This window comes from Neodiprion lecontei, chromosome 1 (assembly GCF_021901455.1).
Source record: "Neodiprion lecontei isolate iyNeoLeco1 chromosome 1, iyNeoLeco1.1, whole genome shotgun sequence".
Lineage (NCBI taxonomy): Eukaryota > Metazoa > Arthropoda > Insecta > Hymenoptera > Diprionidae > Neodiprion > Neodiprion lecontei.
The window spans coordinates 35,351,379-35,367,622 of NC_060260.1; the positions used below are offsets into that span (position 1 = coordinate 35,351,379).

Here is a 16,244-nt window from a genome sequence, read left to right on the forward strand (position 1 = left end):
TGAAAAATTTTATATATATATATATATCTATTATATATATATATAATAGATATTTGGCAACGACACATATGAATTATATAGGACCACGTTAAATGTACATAAACATAACATAAAGCAGTATATAACTGTATAAATTGAATACCTAACACATATTGCATATATATAGCACATATACATGCCGTATTCTGTAAATAATTATAATGGAATGTTGAATCGTACGAGAATTGCAGTATCGATAAACATTGGTAATAAATTCATAAGAATTGGTTAGATTTTATATGTAAAATTAAAATATGACTTCATATGTATGGTGTAACATAATTTGGAAAAAAGGACATGTTTTGCCAAGTATGTAATGGATTATAAATTACTGAATCATCTGAGGCCTGTGCTTACTTTAGAAAATTTGCGTATTCAAATGTGTGCGAATTTTCTCACTCCCCTTGATATTCATGATATTTTTCAACATGTTACTTTTTCTTCTGATCTTAACGCGTCCAAATAATTAATAATAAACTTTCCCAAGTCGAAATTTGCACAGGTCCTATTCAAGATGAAATAACGATTCTGCTCCAGTTATCAACCCCTCATTTCCCGCTAAACCGCATACTTCTAGTCAAATAAACTTCTATCTCGTCTACGTAACATCTTATCAATAGAAAGCGAGACGTGATTCATTGCGTACCGATTTGTTCTCGAAGCGAAATAGTAAGTGACGTGCGAGTTAAAGATGAGAATTTTTGGTAATGTTGCGTAATAATATTTTCTCCGTTTTACGAGATAAGTAACATCATTTATCTTTTTATAAATTATTGTAATATGAATGGTTGCCTTCGTAAACATTGAATAATAGAAACAGAGTAACCAACAGTTGATTATACAAATTGGTATTAAAATTAAACTGATAGAGCAACGTAAAATAGTAATAATAATAATAATAATAATAATAACAAAAATAACAAAAATAATAATGATGATGATGATGATGATGATGATGATGATGATGATGCAATGTATGATATTATTAAAATTCAGACAATAAAATGTTATTATCGATGTTAAATCCTTCACTGTATTTTTCACGTAACGTCGTTCGGTCGACATAAGTAATTGTTGTTTGGTATAGTACAAGATAGAACTACCCTACAAATTATTTACATTAAAATAAGTATCGAGAAAAATGGTTTTCCGTATTTTACTGTAAGCATAAGGCAGTAATTGAACATTATAACTACTTGTGTATCCGTTTATGTCTTCTTTTAACAGACTTTACATGGTTCAACTCGTTGACTTGCTCCTCCTCCAACATTTCTCTTAGCTTTACTATATGCTCCTCGTAATCAGGAGATTCGGAAAACGAATCAAGATCCACTTTCTCAATAACAGGTACACTCTTTCGAGCACTGGTCAACATTTTACTGAAAGCTGCGACCTGCGCAGGTGTTAGAATAGACACTGCTGTACCAGGAGTACCGGCTCGACCTGTCCGTCCTGATCTGTGAATGTAACCTTTGATATGTTTCGGTAAGTCGTAGGAAACGACTAGATTTACACCAGAGATATCCATTCCGCGGGCTAAAGCATCCGAGCTAATCAACCTGGAATTAATCAAGTAAGATGGATTAAGCAAGAGTGAAATTACCCGTATATTAGAGATAATTTTGAATAAATTAAATTTTAACAATTATTTCCAGGCTTAAGTATCATACACACGCTGTGACTTACACTTGAATATCTCCTTGTGCGAATTGCGACAACACACTTTCTCGCTTTTTGTGATCCAAACGTGCAGATATTTCTGCCACGGTTAATCCTCTCTTTTTACCCAATAAATTGATTAACAGGGCCAATCTATGCGCTGTATTTCCTGAGTTTGTAAATACCAGTGCTCTTTGCACTTCGTCACTTCCAGTTAATAGTTGGAAAAGAGCTAGCGGCTTGTTCAAAGTCTCGCACTCCACAGCTTTCTCGACTAGTTCGTCCGGACTAGTGTAACGCCCAACAAAATCTCCGGTAGCTTTGTCCAAGTTTAAATCTATATCTTTGTCTTCCGGTAGGACAGATGTGAATAACTTGGGTTGAAATAAACCAAGTCTACTCAGCTTCTCCGGGTCCTGAGATAACGTCGCGCTAAACAATAGCTTCTGAGTAGGTCGATTCCTAATTTCGAAATATTTACGAAGTTATATTATATTGCAAAATTGTTGGAGTATTGGTATTCAATAAAATCAGCATCTTCTATACGTTACTTTGACTCAATGTTGGATATATTAAGAGTAGCTGATCCGCAATGTGGTGCAGGAAGATGCTGCAGCCAATCCGTGGCTTTATCAGCTTCGTCAATGACAAGATATCGAAGTGAAGATAGTGAAAATCCTTCAGTTCTTTCAATGTGATCTATCAGGCGACCAGGCGTTGTTACAATGAAATCTACCTTGCTGATGTATTTTCCAGATCCGTCTAAAGCAGATATTCAATGCGTTAACAACTCAGTTTGATTAGATGCTATAGTGTATCTTCTTTATTTTCCTGCAAAAGTGTAATTTTATATAAAACTCAAAATTTCCTTCAAAGTTGCATGTTGCCCAGATTCAGGTACAAACCTTGTTTGACAAGTTTTTTTTGTTCTTGCTGAAAGGTAGCAGCACTTGAGAGCAATGTTACCCGCAAATTTGTATGCTCTGAATATGTTTTCACCACTTTATAGACTTGTGCAGCTAGCTCCTGGACTGGGAGTACGACAAGACAACGGACTTTTCTCACAAACCGATGTTTTAGCAGTTGAATAATTGGTAAAACATATGCAAGTGTTTTTCCTAGAATAAAATTGATCTATTACTTGAGATATGGATATACTTGGGAAACGACCACAGTAACTCTAAAGATAATACAAAAATTAGGCAAATACATCATTTACCACTTCCTGTAGGTGCTGAAATGCAAACATCTCGAGGCCACCAGCCCATTTTTCTATGCCTATCACATTCCAGTAGCCATGGTATAATGTTTGCTTGAACTGGAAAAAGTTTTGTCGCTCCACTTTTCTTGAGAATATCTATTATATCGGAATCTAGAATTGATTTGAAGTCAGATAAACTAGGACCGCTGTTTACATCAGCAGAAATTAGTTCTGGTTGTGACAACCATTCAGGTAAGACACGTTTTATAACAGGTTTTTTCTTGTGCGAATCAGATCCGAGAATGAGATAAGCAGGTTTCTTTGCAGTAGCCTTTTGCGTAGAGCTCGTGGTTTCTGTCAAGCTTTCACGCTGTTCGCTAGCTACAGGGTCGTTGACTTCTGTAGCAGAGAATTGTAAAGACGTGGTGATTTGTTCTGGAGTAGTTGTATCTTTGCGTTTTGCTCCATTTTCCTGGGTAGTCGAGGGCTTTTGTTTCTTTCGTTTCTTCTTCTCAACTGACACCTCCGAGCTGTCAACTCCATCCTTATTAACTTCGTTTTCTTGTGTTGCACTCTTGCGTTTTTTGCGCTCCTCAATTTTCTTCAACAGAGTTGTGTAGTGGTCTTCGGTGGTCGTAGATTCTGGTGCATTATCATCGTTACCCTGATACCTGAAAAAATGTATAAACGATTACTTTATCCTATACGGTTCTTGACCACGCCATAGTAAAGTTAAAAAAGCACTGAAAATTCTGAAGTATAGACATAACGTATGCGGCATGAAACACGTGCTTCAAACACGTGGGTACCGTTGTTCGTTATCAGTGGAAACCGTCATTCAAAAATTACATAAAGATCCAAGAATATATAAGAGATACGAAGAAAATTCTTCGACCTCACCTGTTTACAACAAAGAGACTCATATTTATGTCACCGCTCAATTCACATGCTACTATAAACAGTATATGTATTACTATTTCACGACTTCGTAGCCGTTTGAACGTAAACTAAACTTTAATATACATTCAACACGCTGAACGTTGCCGTAGAAGTCAGAGTTCCTCAAACGCTACCCAGAGGCTGCTGTTGTAGCCTATTAACCGACTCATCTCTGCTATTAAGCTCAATTTACACTCTTTGCTAGCGGTTTACGCTATTGACTTTTCGACTTTATCGGTTCAATATGATCCCGCCCGCCATAGAGATAATAACAGATAGAGTTAGCAATTGAATGGTACGTGGGTATAACCGATTTGCCGATAAAAAGAGAGAGAGAAAGATAAACGAGGTATCCGTTAGCGAGGTATTCTCGTCACTGGGCTATTCTACCTAGTCGTGCACGGTGTTTTATGCAGCACCGTCTTCTCATTATCACCCGAATGAGTTGATTTATTTTTTAATCGGTAGTTGGTCTTTAACAGCGCTTGGCTAACCTTTAATAGACTTCGGATAATCTGTAAAATTTGAAAAAAAATATTAATAAAACGATGTAGGAAGGCACTAATCCCAGAAGTTTGTCCAGTCCTAGAGCATCTAACTTACGACAGTTCTTTGATCGTTAGTTAGTCATTTAACGAAAATGCCCAATGCGGGGCTACGCTTATGGAGCTGTCTTATGCGCAAGCGCAAACGCATAACAAGGACGGTGACCCTTCCATACTTATTCTTGCCCACTCTGTCTGTTATTATCTTTATGGATTCCACCCCGCCCGACTAGAGAGCGTAGGAACCATGAAATACGCGGTGGCCGTTGCTAGAACTACCAATTCGGCCTCGGATTGAGGACCTCCCCACCCGCCGTCGAAATATTGGGGTCGTATCCAGGATTGTATGTAACAAGACCGCGGTAAGGTGCTCGAGTGGCATCGAATACTGATTCACAAAGTAATTAGAAATGCGAAATACACTTTGTCGACGTTAATTCTGAAGCAAGAAAGTTTGAAAAGGTCGCCAGTGTCGTAAAAGTTATATGTGACTCGATGATACGTGCGAACTGAGTAAGGAACTGAGTGAGAAAAAAAAAGGTTGATTCATATTTCAGAATCGTCGTACGCCATCGTGCGGCAGCCGGTGAATAAGCAGCGTTGGTCGAAGCAGCCGGTAACAGAATCAGCGCGTGCCTCGTTTCTGTACGTATGTACAGTGTACACGTATCTCTTTTCATTGATCTTCTGACTACTGGTTTGCGGCGTCAGAAAGTGTTGAGTCCTCCGCGAATACGCCGTTGCATGTTGCGAATTTAATATATATCGAAGGAGAGATAGTTCTATAAATAAATAAACGTCGTGAAGCCGGTCGTGAGAAAAGTTTTTAAAGAATTTTTTTTCTTTATTTCATTTAACGCACAGTAGTGAATGAGGTAAGCATCGGTTTTTCTATTTATTTTATTTTTTCGATTTTTCTCTATTCTTCTTTTTCTCGGCGAAGGCGTTATTATTCGATATCGCGGCGGTTTAACCCCTCGTCGTTTCGTAGACTTCGGCATATATACCGGAAAACGATTTATCTGTCGTTTACTCTGTTTACAGATATGTCTGAAACAGATCTGTTAGCCAGCGATCAAATTGACGGCCTAGATGGCTTAGAAAATGGTCAGGATGGCGATACTTTAATGCGTGGTGACGGAGATCACAACAACAGCGAGACAAACGTTGATGACCCTGTAAGTGATCGTTTAAATCTTGCTAATATCCAGCAACGCCGTATCATTAAACTTCGATTATTAGAACTACGTCATAGATGTTTATGTTCTATTCGACTCGCAAAGCGTTTCCACCCGGTGTGCTGATTCCCGTTACTCACGATTAGGAACTCTACGCGTTCGTGATCATAACCAATTTCATAAAGATTGTTTTCTATTATCTAGCATCTGATTCGTTTTCATCATTTATCAAAAGATTTATCTCATTTCAACGTTTTACGAAGATCTCGAAAATACAAACGTGGCTTGAATCGTAAAAATTCTAATATTCAATGTCTAATTTTAGAAAAGTTGAAATATCTTTGCATGTGTTGGTTATTTTTATTTATTTATTTTTTTTTTTGTCAAAAAATATCCTTCACCCTGAGAGCAAAGATAAAAATGTTCATGTCCCTGAAATCGTTCTTTTCATATTTTTGTCAGCAAAACCATGAATCAGGGTAAGTTTTATTAGATCATTTTTGTTGATGGATGAGCTGAGCTTATTTGTCGTCTCATAAATTCTGATTGTTTTGACAAAATTCTTATCATAATTCAGTTATGTTCCAGACATTTAAGCAAAGCAAACGAAATGTTTGTTTCACAGATACACTATTAAGAATTGATGTTTAACAAGCAAGCCTCAGGTTTCTTTTGGTACCTCAACGATACTGACCATTCCACATTGTGTATGTTGTATTCAAAAAAATAAATATTCTCTCTCATTGATGTAGGAATTGGAGGCAATAAAGGCACGTGTCAGAGAAATGGAGGAAGAAGCAGAAAAATTAAAACAATTGCAATCTGAGGTTGATAAGCAAATGAACATGGGCAGCCCTCCTGGCATCAGTAAGTGGATTGTAGACAATCAGATGTCCATCTTTTATTCTTACGAATGTAATTACGCACGCTCAACTCCCATCATTAACTGATTGATGATTCTTGAATTACAATTACAGCTAGCCCATTGAACATGTCTTTGGAAGAGAAAATGGAAGTGGACAATAGATCGATTTATGTCGGAAATGTGAGTAAATTCACTAATCGCTCGCATATTTTTGCCGACCTGTGTACTGAAAGGGTTTGTTGTAAATTATATTTCATCAAACACTTTCGAACCAGACAGGATTGCGGTAATTGGAGACCTAGGTGTAGATAATCAACTAATTCAATAAATGAATAATAGGTTGATTACGGAGCAACAGCTGAGGAATTGGAGCAGCATTTCCACGGGTGCGGCAGTATCAACAGAGTGACAATTTTGTGCAATAAGTTTGATGGTCATCCCAAAGGTTTTGCTTACATTGAATTTGGGGATCGTGATTCAGTGCAAACCGCGATGGCTATGGATGAGTCTTTGTTCCGAGGTCGTCAAATCAAAGTGATGCCCAAGAGAACTAACAGACCAGGCATGTCAATCACCAACAGGTAATTTCTCTATTCATAGTTGGAAATGTTGAACTGCGTTATTGGATTGACAGCAAGTTTTCACCAATTTGTGCAAAAATTCATTTGCAGAGGGCCTAGAGGAGCACGTGGATTCAGAGGAGCTGCTCGAATCAGCCGTGGTAGCGCCTATTTTGGCTGCCGATATGCAAGGAGACCCAGGTAATATCGGTCATTGTTAATACTTTATTTATTTACAACTGCGTAGCGTAATTTATGGCTCTAGGTCTTTTGTTTGAGACGATTTGTTCAGAATATTATATAAAACAAAAATCAAGCAATTTCGATTTTATTTTATAAGCATGTGTCGAGTCAATGATAAATAATAAATAAATCTGTGGTGTTTTAATTCTCGTACGAAATTGACTTGATTCCAATTTGGAAGTTTTAAAACCGTATAGTTGAGTGAAACTATTTTCTCCACAAATGCACGTTACTTCCATGTAGTTGACTGTGAAAATAAAATTCTCTATCAGTTTGTAATACCACAAATAATGAACGTTATAGATATTTATCTTTTCTGATTGTCACTTTATCAGAATATTCATGTTTATTAAATCAATAAATCCTATCCAATATTCTTTTATAAACGGGGATATGACAATTATCAAATATTTCTGTGAATTTAAAGCTTCGATTTTGTATTATTTTTGGTCACTTTGTTCGATGTGTTGATATGATATATTTTTCAAGTTAAAACGTGTATCAGTCAAATATAGTTTGGTAACAGTATTAGAGTTTTTTTCCTGTTGCACGTGAAGTAGCAATAGTCCAGTAGTTCTAGGATACCACTTTCCACCTTTCTATTTTATTTCGTTCTGTAGAAGTTACTTTTCAATGGACAAAGGACACAAAAATTCACAAAATAATTGAAGTTTTATTGTTCCTCCCTTTTTTTTTTGTAACACCACAGAAGTTACAGGCGTGGCTACTATATGCCCTACTGACGCTTGTAGACCTTCGATATGAGGAGAGGTGCCATCTGATTCATATTCAGGGTGAGTATTTGAAAATATTCTCTCCTGGTATTTTTTTTTTTATCACAGCAAAGGTGATTTCAATGGAAATGAGTAATTCATTCGTGCAATAATATAGCCAAAAGAAGTTAGACACAGTTAAATCATTGTGGCCAGTATTAGTAACAGTTCTAATTTTCCCAGATTTTTATTTGTACAATTTAGACTGTACCTCATTCAATGTCTGTAAACTTCCTACAAATGTTGAATGACATAATGTGAAGAATGAATTATCGTTTTCATTTCGAAAACTGGATGTTCTTACGACGATTTCTTCATTACTGTATAATATTGCTACTAGCTTTAATATAGCTAGATTTTGTTGTGCCTTTTTTTAACAATGAGAAATAGCAAATTAACAGTACTGGATCAATTGTTGTGTAAATAATTTTGTGTAAAGAATGAAAGGAAGAGCGTACATTAATATTTGCAGTTCAACTAGAACTTCATGCAAAGTCATATTCTATGCTGATTTTCAAAGGCTCAAATAAGGTGTAATACTAATTGAATTATCGATATGTGACGTTATAGTGAAGATCTTATTCTCGATGTAGGTTAATTTGATACAGCACATATTTTCATCAAATGCGCAAGGACGATTGCAAGTGGTGTCATTATATATTTAGAGAATCGTGTTGTTCAGAAATGAAATATTATTTTTCCATTATTGGAATATTACGGTTAGCAAAAATAGATGCAGCTACTACAACATAGAATATGGCTCTTAGCGTCCTATCGATCTTCAATAGTGAACAATAATCTTAGTCAAATATAATTGCACAACAAAGCACAGTATATTGTTGAATATCACTGTTGAAATATCATGTGAAATTTTATGCATGTTGTGATCTTAATTGACTGAATTCCGTTAGCATGATGATTTATGCAAATCTCTCCCATTTGAGTAAACTGTGCTGTGTTGCATTATATTGTTATCTTATACATTCTGTCAAGGATGTACCCATTGTGAAAATTCATTCCCAAAACTGCAAGTTAATCTTCGTTGTAATAAGAAAATTCATGTCTCTTCATATTTATGATATGTCCACAGAAAAAAAACTCAAACGATGGAAAAAAAAGAGAGAGAAAAAAAGCCACATGTCAAAAGAAAAAAAAAGATTGGACAAAGCGGGCACAATTATTCCTATTTCTTAATTTTATCGAATCACAAAAAAAAAGTAAAGATGAAAAAACGACAACAAAGGAAAAAAAATATAAAAAAAAGAACCACTGATTCTTTAATACCAGATCGTCAATCATTCGCAATTGTAGTTCAATTGATTTGCTAATAATTGCAGCAATTTATTTTTTAGCATAAGTTTTCAATCACCCTACAGCGACAACTTATAGTAGGTCTTCCTGATCTTGAAGGTTTTAGGTAGCTGCGAGTAAATATTCAATTTTTATATATTTGACATTGACTCGAAGAGGAAGAAGGTTTCTCGTTCAAAATATATTCTGTCGTTTAACCATGTCGATGATAAACGGTGAAAAAATTCATTTCATACGGAATGATTATTGATGTATCGATCTAGTGTTGTAATTTATTATCTCTGTACTTTAGGCACCATATATTTTTTATTACAAAATAAGTGTTCATCGTATAACTATAACGTGACAGCGAAAACTGATTAAAACAGCAATAAGAGCTGGATCAATAAGAATTATATTGTAACAATCAGTTCTTCATGTAAACATATTACATTGAATACTTATTTCTTTCCATTCCGGTTTTTTTTTTTTTTTTTTTTTTTTCCCCCCATTCTCACACCTTAGTAAGTTCGAATGATTTTCAAATGATCAGTTTTTTCCTTTAGTCGGTATCATAATTATCGATCCAGATAAGCTGTCATTTTGCCATTTATAGCTGAATGCACAAGTGATTTATCAAAATTTTCAAGTTTATCCTTGTCTTCGATTATTTAGTTATTTTTTTTTTCTTTCATTTTTTCTGAAACAGTTTAACGTACAAGTACTATCTATTGGTCCAGATCATTTGTCTTACAGCGATTTGTAAAAATATAAAATACGAACTCATGTCACTCATGAAATAAAATATCTGTCATTAACTTCATCATAATTCCAAATATTAAATAATTGTCAGGCACATAATTATTCAGGTATTGTTTTATGTATACAGTGAACGCCCACGTCGGTGACACCTTTTTCATATATTATACCTAAAAATGAGAGTGTGCTGGGAATCATAAGTTTTTTTGAAAAAAAAAAAAAAAAAAAAAAAAACAAGATATCCATATGGTAATTCACGCACTGAAGCCTAAATGAAACAAGCAGATAAAATAAAAATGAAAAACAAATTCATTGAACTACAATCTGAATGAATAGAATTATATCTCATAGTTTATAACTAATAACGAGTTAATCAGTTCATTGACCAGTTTTGTATGCATTTGGCGAAAGAAGTTGCTTTAAAGTTCTTTTTAGTTGAACATATAGTTTTTCAAAAGCAACACAGTTTCATGTCATTGCAACTTTGATTAAGTAGGAACGTTTTAAGGATAGATTTTTAATTTGATTTAAAGTTTAAAAAAAAGCGTTGAATACTACTTTGTAAGATGAGGATTGATCGCTATTACCGATATTTATACATAATGTACTTCCAAGTGCGTTTTGAGCACTAAAAAGTTCTGGTGTTCGTATTAGAGACCGAAAGTCTAATTAAACCCACATTACTCCCATGTCGCTAAGTATTTTGCAGGTGCGGTGCAGCATCACCTTCGATTCAGCGACATAACACGTATTCATGAACAATTTTTATTTCTCACTAGGAAAGAAAAATAAGAAAAGAAAATAGATAAGAGGAAAAAATATGTTAAAAAATAAATGTAAAATGATTGAATGGACAAATAAAGAATCCTTATGCGTAATTTTGAGTAACTGAAATAATAACTTTGATAGTATTTTGGAATGAAAAGCAAAGAATGTATATGTGCGCAATCTGTATAAAATGCATATACATCCTGGCACATAAAATTTCTCCTGTTTATTGATTATATACAGTTTGATGATATTACAAATATCTAATAACTAAAGCATCAATTTTTGTTCATTTAGCTACGTAATTTCTTCTTGTAACGAAAAAAAAATTTGATGGCAGTGAGATGATTGCATGATTTGAATTGTACAGCATCTCAATTAGACGTATATCTGCATTATTGCTTAGAAATTTCCGGTGTCATTACGATTCGTTACGGATTATAAATAATAACTCTGCTTCTCTTCAAGACTGACTTTTATTTTTCTTACTCTCCTTTATGGATATCACGTAACGTTGCGCAACATTTAAAGGTGGGGAGTATCCGTCCGCATATGTTGCATCTTCGAATAGTACTTCGTACTCTTCAGTTGCGGTAGTCGGTAGCTGATTAACAACAGCCTTGTAGAAGCATGTCGTTTGGGGATAGAGCGCCATAACTTTAAAAGCAAAATGATACTGCATTATAGAGCTGGGAATACAACTGTTATAACCGTAGTGAGTTATACCACAAGCATATAATCATACCTATAGATCCTTTGGGAAATAATGCATGGGCGTCGGTCTCCGGGTTTGCTCGCATCAGAGGCAAAGGGACAACACGACGCTTTGAAAGAACATGCCTATCTTTTTGTTCCTCATCTATGTCATCAACTTCATATTTACTCGTCGTTGGATTAAATTGAACGACTTCAGCAAGAATCCAATTCTCCTCCTCTTCGGATCCTTTTACCAGCGCGGCAACCATATCTCCCATCTCAAAAATATCATCAATATCTCATATGGCGTAAATTGAAATATTTTACAAACTATTACCTTCGTACCTTTGCTATGTACGTAACTTCAGCTGGAATTGCGCCACATAGTGGCGGTGGTTTTGCTCCAGGTGACTTACCCACATATAGTGGTAGAGTTTGTGCAGAGCTCAACAACATTTTCATCAATGCACCTCGTCGTATCGTTTCCTTGTTTCCTGCGTTACGCGCCTGTATAAGAACAAAGGTTTTAGTCATACTTTTCCAGCAATTGAAAAATTGGTAAACTGCATGAATAATATATCGCTAGCAAGCAGCTGTTTTCCAAGTGTTTCACATAGGTATGTACAAAGTATCTAGAGAGTATATTTTTGTCTGCAATGACATTATGGTGAATTAGAATCTGAATAATTTGGTGCCTCAGTTGTTCAAAAGAATGCAAAATTGTTACACATAATTGGAAGGACTTTATCTATGATTATGGCAATATTCTATCTGAATTTTATATTTCCCCTTGGATTTTTGGACAATCCCTGGTTTTCTGAATTTAATAATCCGTTCCTTTCACATTGACATACTTGAATTCTACGCTCATTTCGAATTGCCCTAATTTCGTTAATTTTTGCCAGCGCTTTTCGTATCAGCTCCTCTTCTTGTTGAGCATCAGAGACAGCAGCGCTATATAAACTTTTTAATTTCTGTTGATAGTAAGGAGAGACTTTATCATCTGGTGTTATTTTGTCATGAGCCTTGGTGATATTATTTAAATTATGTTCAGATCGATTGCGTTCTTCTTCTATCTCAAATATTAAATTGTATATGTTCTTGAGCCGTTCCTGCAACATCCATTGTTATTCATATGATATGAAACATTTGACAAAACTGATTTGAAATTATTTTGATGATGAGTTTGATTTTTGAATATGCTGCTGGTACCTGTATTTGATGTGCCGCTGCATCAGCTGTGAACGGCATCTTCGAAGGAGAGCTCCTGAAATGGTATTTGAGAAGTTCAGTGTTAAATTACCTTTTGATTTTAAAATAACCTAGATAGATAACCTAGATGTAGATGGTTTAAGAAAGTGAAAACAAAACACTTTGAAACTGAAAAAACAAGGATTCTGTATGAAACGGTAGGTCTGGTGGAGTTTTTCTTCTTGCTTGAACCAAAAGCTATTCAATGCTGTGAAGTCGCTATGTACTCTTTGTTTTGTTTACATAAATATGACAAACTATATTTAGAGGTTAGAATAGTTAAAGTCAACCTTAGCATTAAGAGCAACTGGAAGTGATTTTTATCACGTCACATGTAGCTATGTGTCAGTTTGTTTGGAGCAATCAGTGACTGCTTCGCCTGAATCATGATCGACGTAAATGAATAATTGCATAGATTAGGAATAGCATATCTTCTATACTATAAACACACGTACATGAGCTGAAGTTACTTGGCGCAGATCTTTATGAAAATATTATTTCTCTCCGACTGAGTCATAACTTGAAAATTATGCTATAATTCCAGTACACTAATAATTATATATCCATGAAGAGATATTCACAACTTTAACTCAGCGCTGTTGTGGCGCGTGAATATTATGAATTGTGAGACGATTGGTAAATGAAAACCAAACTGAATGATGAAAGCAGCATTGCCGGCTGAGGCGTATGTTAAAATTACCGAACAAAATTTATCATCACGACTACCTAATTGTCAGCCGGTCATACAGAAAGCAGTTTGGAGGTAAATTCAAAATTGAAAATGATCTTCGCGGACGAGTTTTACGTTTATTTTATGCAGTTTATTCGAATGACGACAATTTAGTGCAGTTTATTATAAGAATTCTTATGGCCTCATAGGTATGGAAACGAGAATTTAGCAACTAATCCTCTTCACCGAGCGGTAATGTGATTAGATTTTAATTCAGTTCTTCTTGGAACCATTAACTGAAGAAAATAAAGACGGATACCTCTGGGTAAATTTTTGTAACTAGTTTTCAGTAAAAATTTTTATCATCCAACTGTCTCAGAACGGCAGCATTATTAGCTGACGTTAACTGGAAAATATATATTTAGTCAACGGCAGACCATCGAAGGGCTCAGCCGCTTGAGTCTTGAATCGGCAGGAAAGATAAAGTGCGTATTTCTTTCTGACATGTGAAAACTAAAATCATTATACATCATACATCATATCATCATACATCATACATCATACATAGTATTAAAGTTTAAAACCAAAGTTTGGATGTTCGGATCTTCGGATGTTCAGAAAGTGACGTCACTCAAAATTTTTTTTCTCTCGACGTCATCGATCTATATAGCCGAAAATCAGCTGGCCGAATTCCTCAGTCTGGAAATAACCGCGCAGTAGAGCGGACGCATGAGAGTCGCGCTCCGCAAATTTCGAGTACCGGGTACTCTACTTCCGTGGTTCCTGCACTCCGGGTCCGCTACCTGGTGAAACTCGACTTCCAGGTCAAGTGCTGCGTAGTTTCTGGGCTCCAGGTCCGCTACGTGTTGAAACTCGACTTCCGGGACCAGCGCTCCGTAGTTTCTGCGCTCCAGGTCCGCTACCTAGTGAAATTCAACTTCCGAGATCAGCACTCCGTAGTTCCTGCGCTTCAGGCCCACTACCTAGTGAAATTCAACTTCCGAGATCAGCGCTCCGTAGTTTCTGCGCTCCAGGCCCGCTACCTGGTGAAACTCGACTTCCAGGTCAAGTGCTGCGTAGTTTCTGGGCTCCAGGTCCGCTACGTGTTGAAACTCGACTTCCGGGACCAGCGCTCCGTAGTTTCTGCGCTCCAGGTCCGCTACCTAGTGAAATTCAACTTCCGAGATCAGCACTCCGTAGTTCCTGCGCTTCAGGCCCACTACCTAGTGAAATTCAACTTCCGAGATCAGCGCTCCGTAGTTTCTGCGCTCCAGGTCCGCCACGTGTTGAAACTCGACTTCCAGGACTAGAATGCCGTAGTTCTGGCTCTCCAGGTCCGTGACCTGATGACTTTTGACATTCCGAACTAATATTCAAGTTTACAAGTTTGATTATTGAAAACGTCATATTTTGTGCTATCAACCCAAAATACATGCTTCAGATAACATTTTGAATCGGTAAAAAAACCGAACAACCAGGATCAACAAATTGCAATTAATGAGTGGTTGGCATTGTATACATAGAAATACATAACAATAACGTCGTTCAATTGGAGCTAACATTGCTGTGCGTAGTGTTTCAAATCTGTCAACACTTAGCTGATTGTTCTGTGGTATTTTTTGACGAAATTTATTGTCTCAAAATCACAATACTTTGTACTTACATTCATCTGTAAACGTGATTTGTGGCATTATATAGAAATAATCTTACAGGCAGATTCGGCTTGTGTCACATGCGCAAAGACAGTGTTCATTCTGTATACTGTAAAGCGAATACCAGAATTTTTTGGGCAGTCATCGTGCCCCAGTCTCCCCTACAACTATGTTATCTGGTAAAACACTGACAACGAGGAAGCGAGCGCACGAGCACAAAAACCAGTTACAGTAGGCATCCGATCCCGAGCGAGCCCGAGCGGCGCGACGCTTCAATGGCCAGCTAATAACTTCGCCATTTTGCGACAATTGATGATAAGGAGATTTTTCTTGTACTGTCCGAATGTGAGTTAAAATACACTCGAAATTTTAAGAAGCTTCGTTAGTTATCTCCAATTGAAAAAAAATAACCGACAATCAACGTTTCTCTTGAAAATTATCATATTTGATTGATTGAAAAAAAAAAATGTACTTTTCTCGATCTTTCATATGGCAGCATTTGAAGAACCTGGTTTCCACTTTGAACCGACATCAAAGATATTTTTTCTCCATTATCTGATTTTATTATTGACCTTTTTTCGGATTTACTTGAATATTTAGCTGTATAATTATTATTGATTGCTTCAGTTTTTAACCACTTGTCTACAATAATAGTACTAAATAAATAATCATGATCAAATACCTTCATGTAAACCAATAACAAAAAGCTATGTTACTATTTGTATACTCTCACTCTTGAACCTACTCCTGATCCTACTTCTATTCCTACTTCTAGTCTTGATCCCACTCCTATTCCTACTCCTAATTCTGAGTATTAATGTTATGGAATATATAGACTGCGTGTCGAATTGAATCCCATACCGAAATGAACAATTCTTTTATTGTCATATTGTAGCCGGTGAATAATACATATTGTAGCCGATTATTGTAGATCATCTAGTATGTGTCCTCAAAAATTATAAAATTTATAGTATGCATCACGTATTGATCATAAATGTGTCATACATGTCAATGGCGTACATGGACCGCATATACATTTATACTTTTTGGTCTCTGCATCATTATTACTTCTGATCTATTTTTATTCATGATCTACGTATACATTCTTCTCTCGGGTACCTGTACCTTAATTGAATCACTGTTTTCCTACGACTTT

The 16,244-nt window shown here is 35.9% G+C and overlaps 4 protein-coding genes across 8 annotated transcripts; 2 read left to right on the forward strand and 2 right to left on the reverse strand.

Annotated features, from left to right (window-relative positions):
• Positions 1-62: 62 nt before the first annotated feature.
• Positions 63-4,014, reverse strand: LOC107223312 (probable ATP-dependent RNA helicase Dbp73D). Its single transcript, XM_015662960.2, has 6 exons — positions 3,800-4,014; positions 2,918-3,570; positions 2,604-2,816; positions 2,250-2,460; positions 1,726-2,160; positions 63-1,598 (listed from the first exon to the last, which is right to left on the reverse strand). Exons 1-6 carry the CDS (start codon positions 3,820-3,822, stop codon positions 1,232-1,234), a joined length of 1,902 nt encoding a protein of 633 aa, XP_015518446.2. The 5' UTR covers positions 3,823-4,014; the 3' UTR covers positions 63-1,231.
• A 751-nt stretch (positions 4,015-4,765) lies between these two features.
• Positions 4,766-8,023, forward strand: LOC107223308 (polyadenylate-binding protein 2-B). 3 transcript variants are annotated; one of them, XM_046746666.1, is made up of 8 exons: positions 4,766-4,783; positions 4,941-5,028; positions 5,428-5,561; positions 6,314-6,428; positions 6,539-6,606; positions 6,766-7,007; positions 7,098-7,187; positions 7,939-8,023. In XM_046746666.1, the coding sequence occupies exons 3-8, from the start codon at positions 5,430-5,432 to the stop codon at positions 7,970-7,972; spliced, it is 681 nt and encodes a 226-aa protein (XP_046602622.1). In that variant the 5' UTR covers positions 4,766-4,783; positions 4,941-5,028; positions 5,428-5,429; the 3' UTR covers positions 7,973-8,023. The 3 variants fall into 3 exon arrangements, with proteins under 3 accessions (XP_046602622.1, XP_015518437.1, XP_015518438.1); XM_015662951.2 differs by lacking the exons at positions 4,766-4,783; positions 4,941-5,028 and adding an exon at positions 5,042-5,258; XM_015662952.2 differs by lacking the exons at positions 4,766-4,783; positions 4,941-5,028 and adding an exon at positions 5,042-5,258 and having other exon boundaries at positions 7,948-8,023.
• Positions 8,024-10,513: 2,490 nt separating this feature from the next.
• On the reverse strand, positions 10,514-13,376 carry LOC107223309 (SAGA-associated factor 29). 3 transcript variants are annotated; one of them, XM_015662954.2, is made up of 6 exons: positions 13,222-13,376; positions 12,728-12,782; positions 12,370-12,627; positions 11,861-12,022; positions 11,565-11,793; positions 10,514-11,476 (listed from the first exon to the last, which is right to left on the reverse strand). In XM_015662954.2, coding segments are annotated over exons 1-6 (900 nt in total). In that variant the 5' UTR covers positions 13,224-13,376; the 3' UTR covers positions 10,514-11,282. The 3 variants fall into 3 exon arrangements, with proteins under 3 accessions (XP_015518440.1, XP_015518439.1, XP_046602611.1); XM_015662953.2 differs by lacking the exon at positions 13,222-13,376 and adding an exon at positions 13,057-13,212; XM_046746655.1 differs by lacking the exons at positions 12,370-12,627; positions 13,222-13,376 and adding an exon at positions 13,057-13,211.
• Positions 13,377-13,425: 49 nt separating this feature from the next.
• Positions 13,426-15,632, forward strand: LOC124296622 (skin secretory protein xP2-like). Its single transcript, XM_046746679.1, has 4 exons — positions 13,426-13,529; positions 13,646-13,688; positions 14,194-14,770; positions 15,149-15,632. Exons 1-4 carry the CDS (start codon positions 13,426-13,428, stop codon positions 15,277-15,279), a joined length of 855 nt encoding a protein of 284 aa, XP_046602635.1. The 3' UTR covers positions 15,280-15,632.
• The last annotated feature ends 612 nt before the right edge of the window (positions 15,633-16,244 follow it).

Bases quoted from the DNA above. Each gene is read 5' to 3' on its own strand.
- LOC107223312 (XM_015662960.2), bottom strand. From the start codon at position 3,822: ATGAGTCTCTTTGTTGTAAACAG. The intron at 2,817-2,917 runs GTAAATGATGTA...ATTTTATTCTAG, and splicing joins TTCAGCACCTACAGGAAGTG to GAAAAACACTTGCATATGTT. The intron at 2,461-2,603 runs GTTTGTACCTGA...TATCTGCTTTAG, and splicing joins AAAAAAACTTGTCAAACAAG to ACGGATCTGGAAAATACATC.
- LOC107223308 (XM_046746666.1), top strand. From the start codon at position 5,430: ATGTCTGAAACAGATCTGTTAGCCAGCGATCAAATTGACGGCCTAGAT. The intron at 5,562-6,313 runs GTAAGTGATCGT...TCATTGATGTAG, and splicing joins AGACAAACGTTGATGACCCT to GAATTGGAGGCAATAAAGGC. The intron at 7,008-7,097 runs GTAATTTCTCTA...ATTCATTTGCAG, and splicing joins GGCATGTCAATCACCAACAG to AGGGCCTAGAGGAGCACGTG.
- LOC107223309 (XM_015662953.2), bottom strand. The intron at 12,628-12,727 runs GTACCAGCAGCA...TGGATGTTGCAG, and splicing joins CAGCGGCACATCAAATACAG to GAACGGCTCAAGAACATATA. The intron at 11,794-11,860 runs GTACGAAGGTAA...GATATTTTTGAG, and splicing joins AAGTTACGTACATAGCAAAG to ATGGGAGATATGGTTGCCGC.
- LOC124296622 (XM_046746679.1), top strand. From the start codon at position 13,426: ATGAAAGCAGCATTGCCGGCTGAGGCGTATGTTAAAATTACCGAACAA. The intron at 13,530-13,645 runs GTAAATTCAAAA...ATGGCCTCATAG, and splicing joins ATACAGAAAGCAGTTTGGAG to GTATGGAAACGAGAATTTAG. The intron at 14,771-15,148 runs GTCCGTGACCTG...ATAATCTTACAG, and splicing joins CCGTAGTTCTGGCTCTCCAG to GCAGATTCGGCTTGTGTCAC.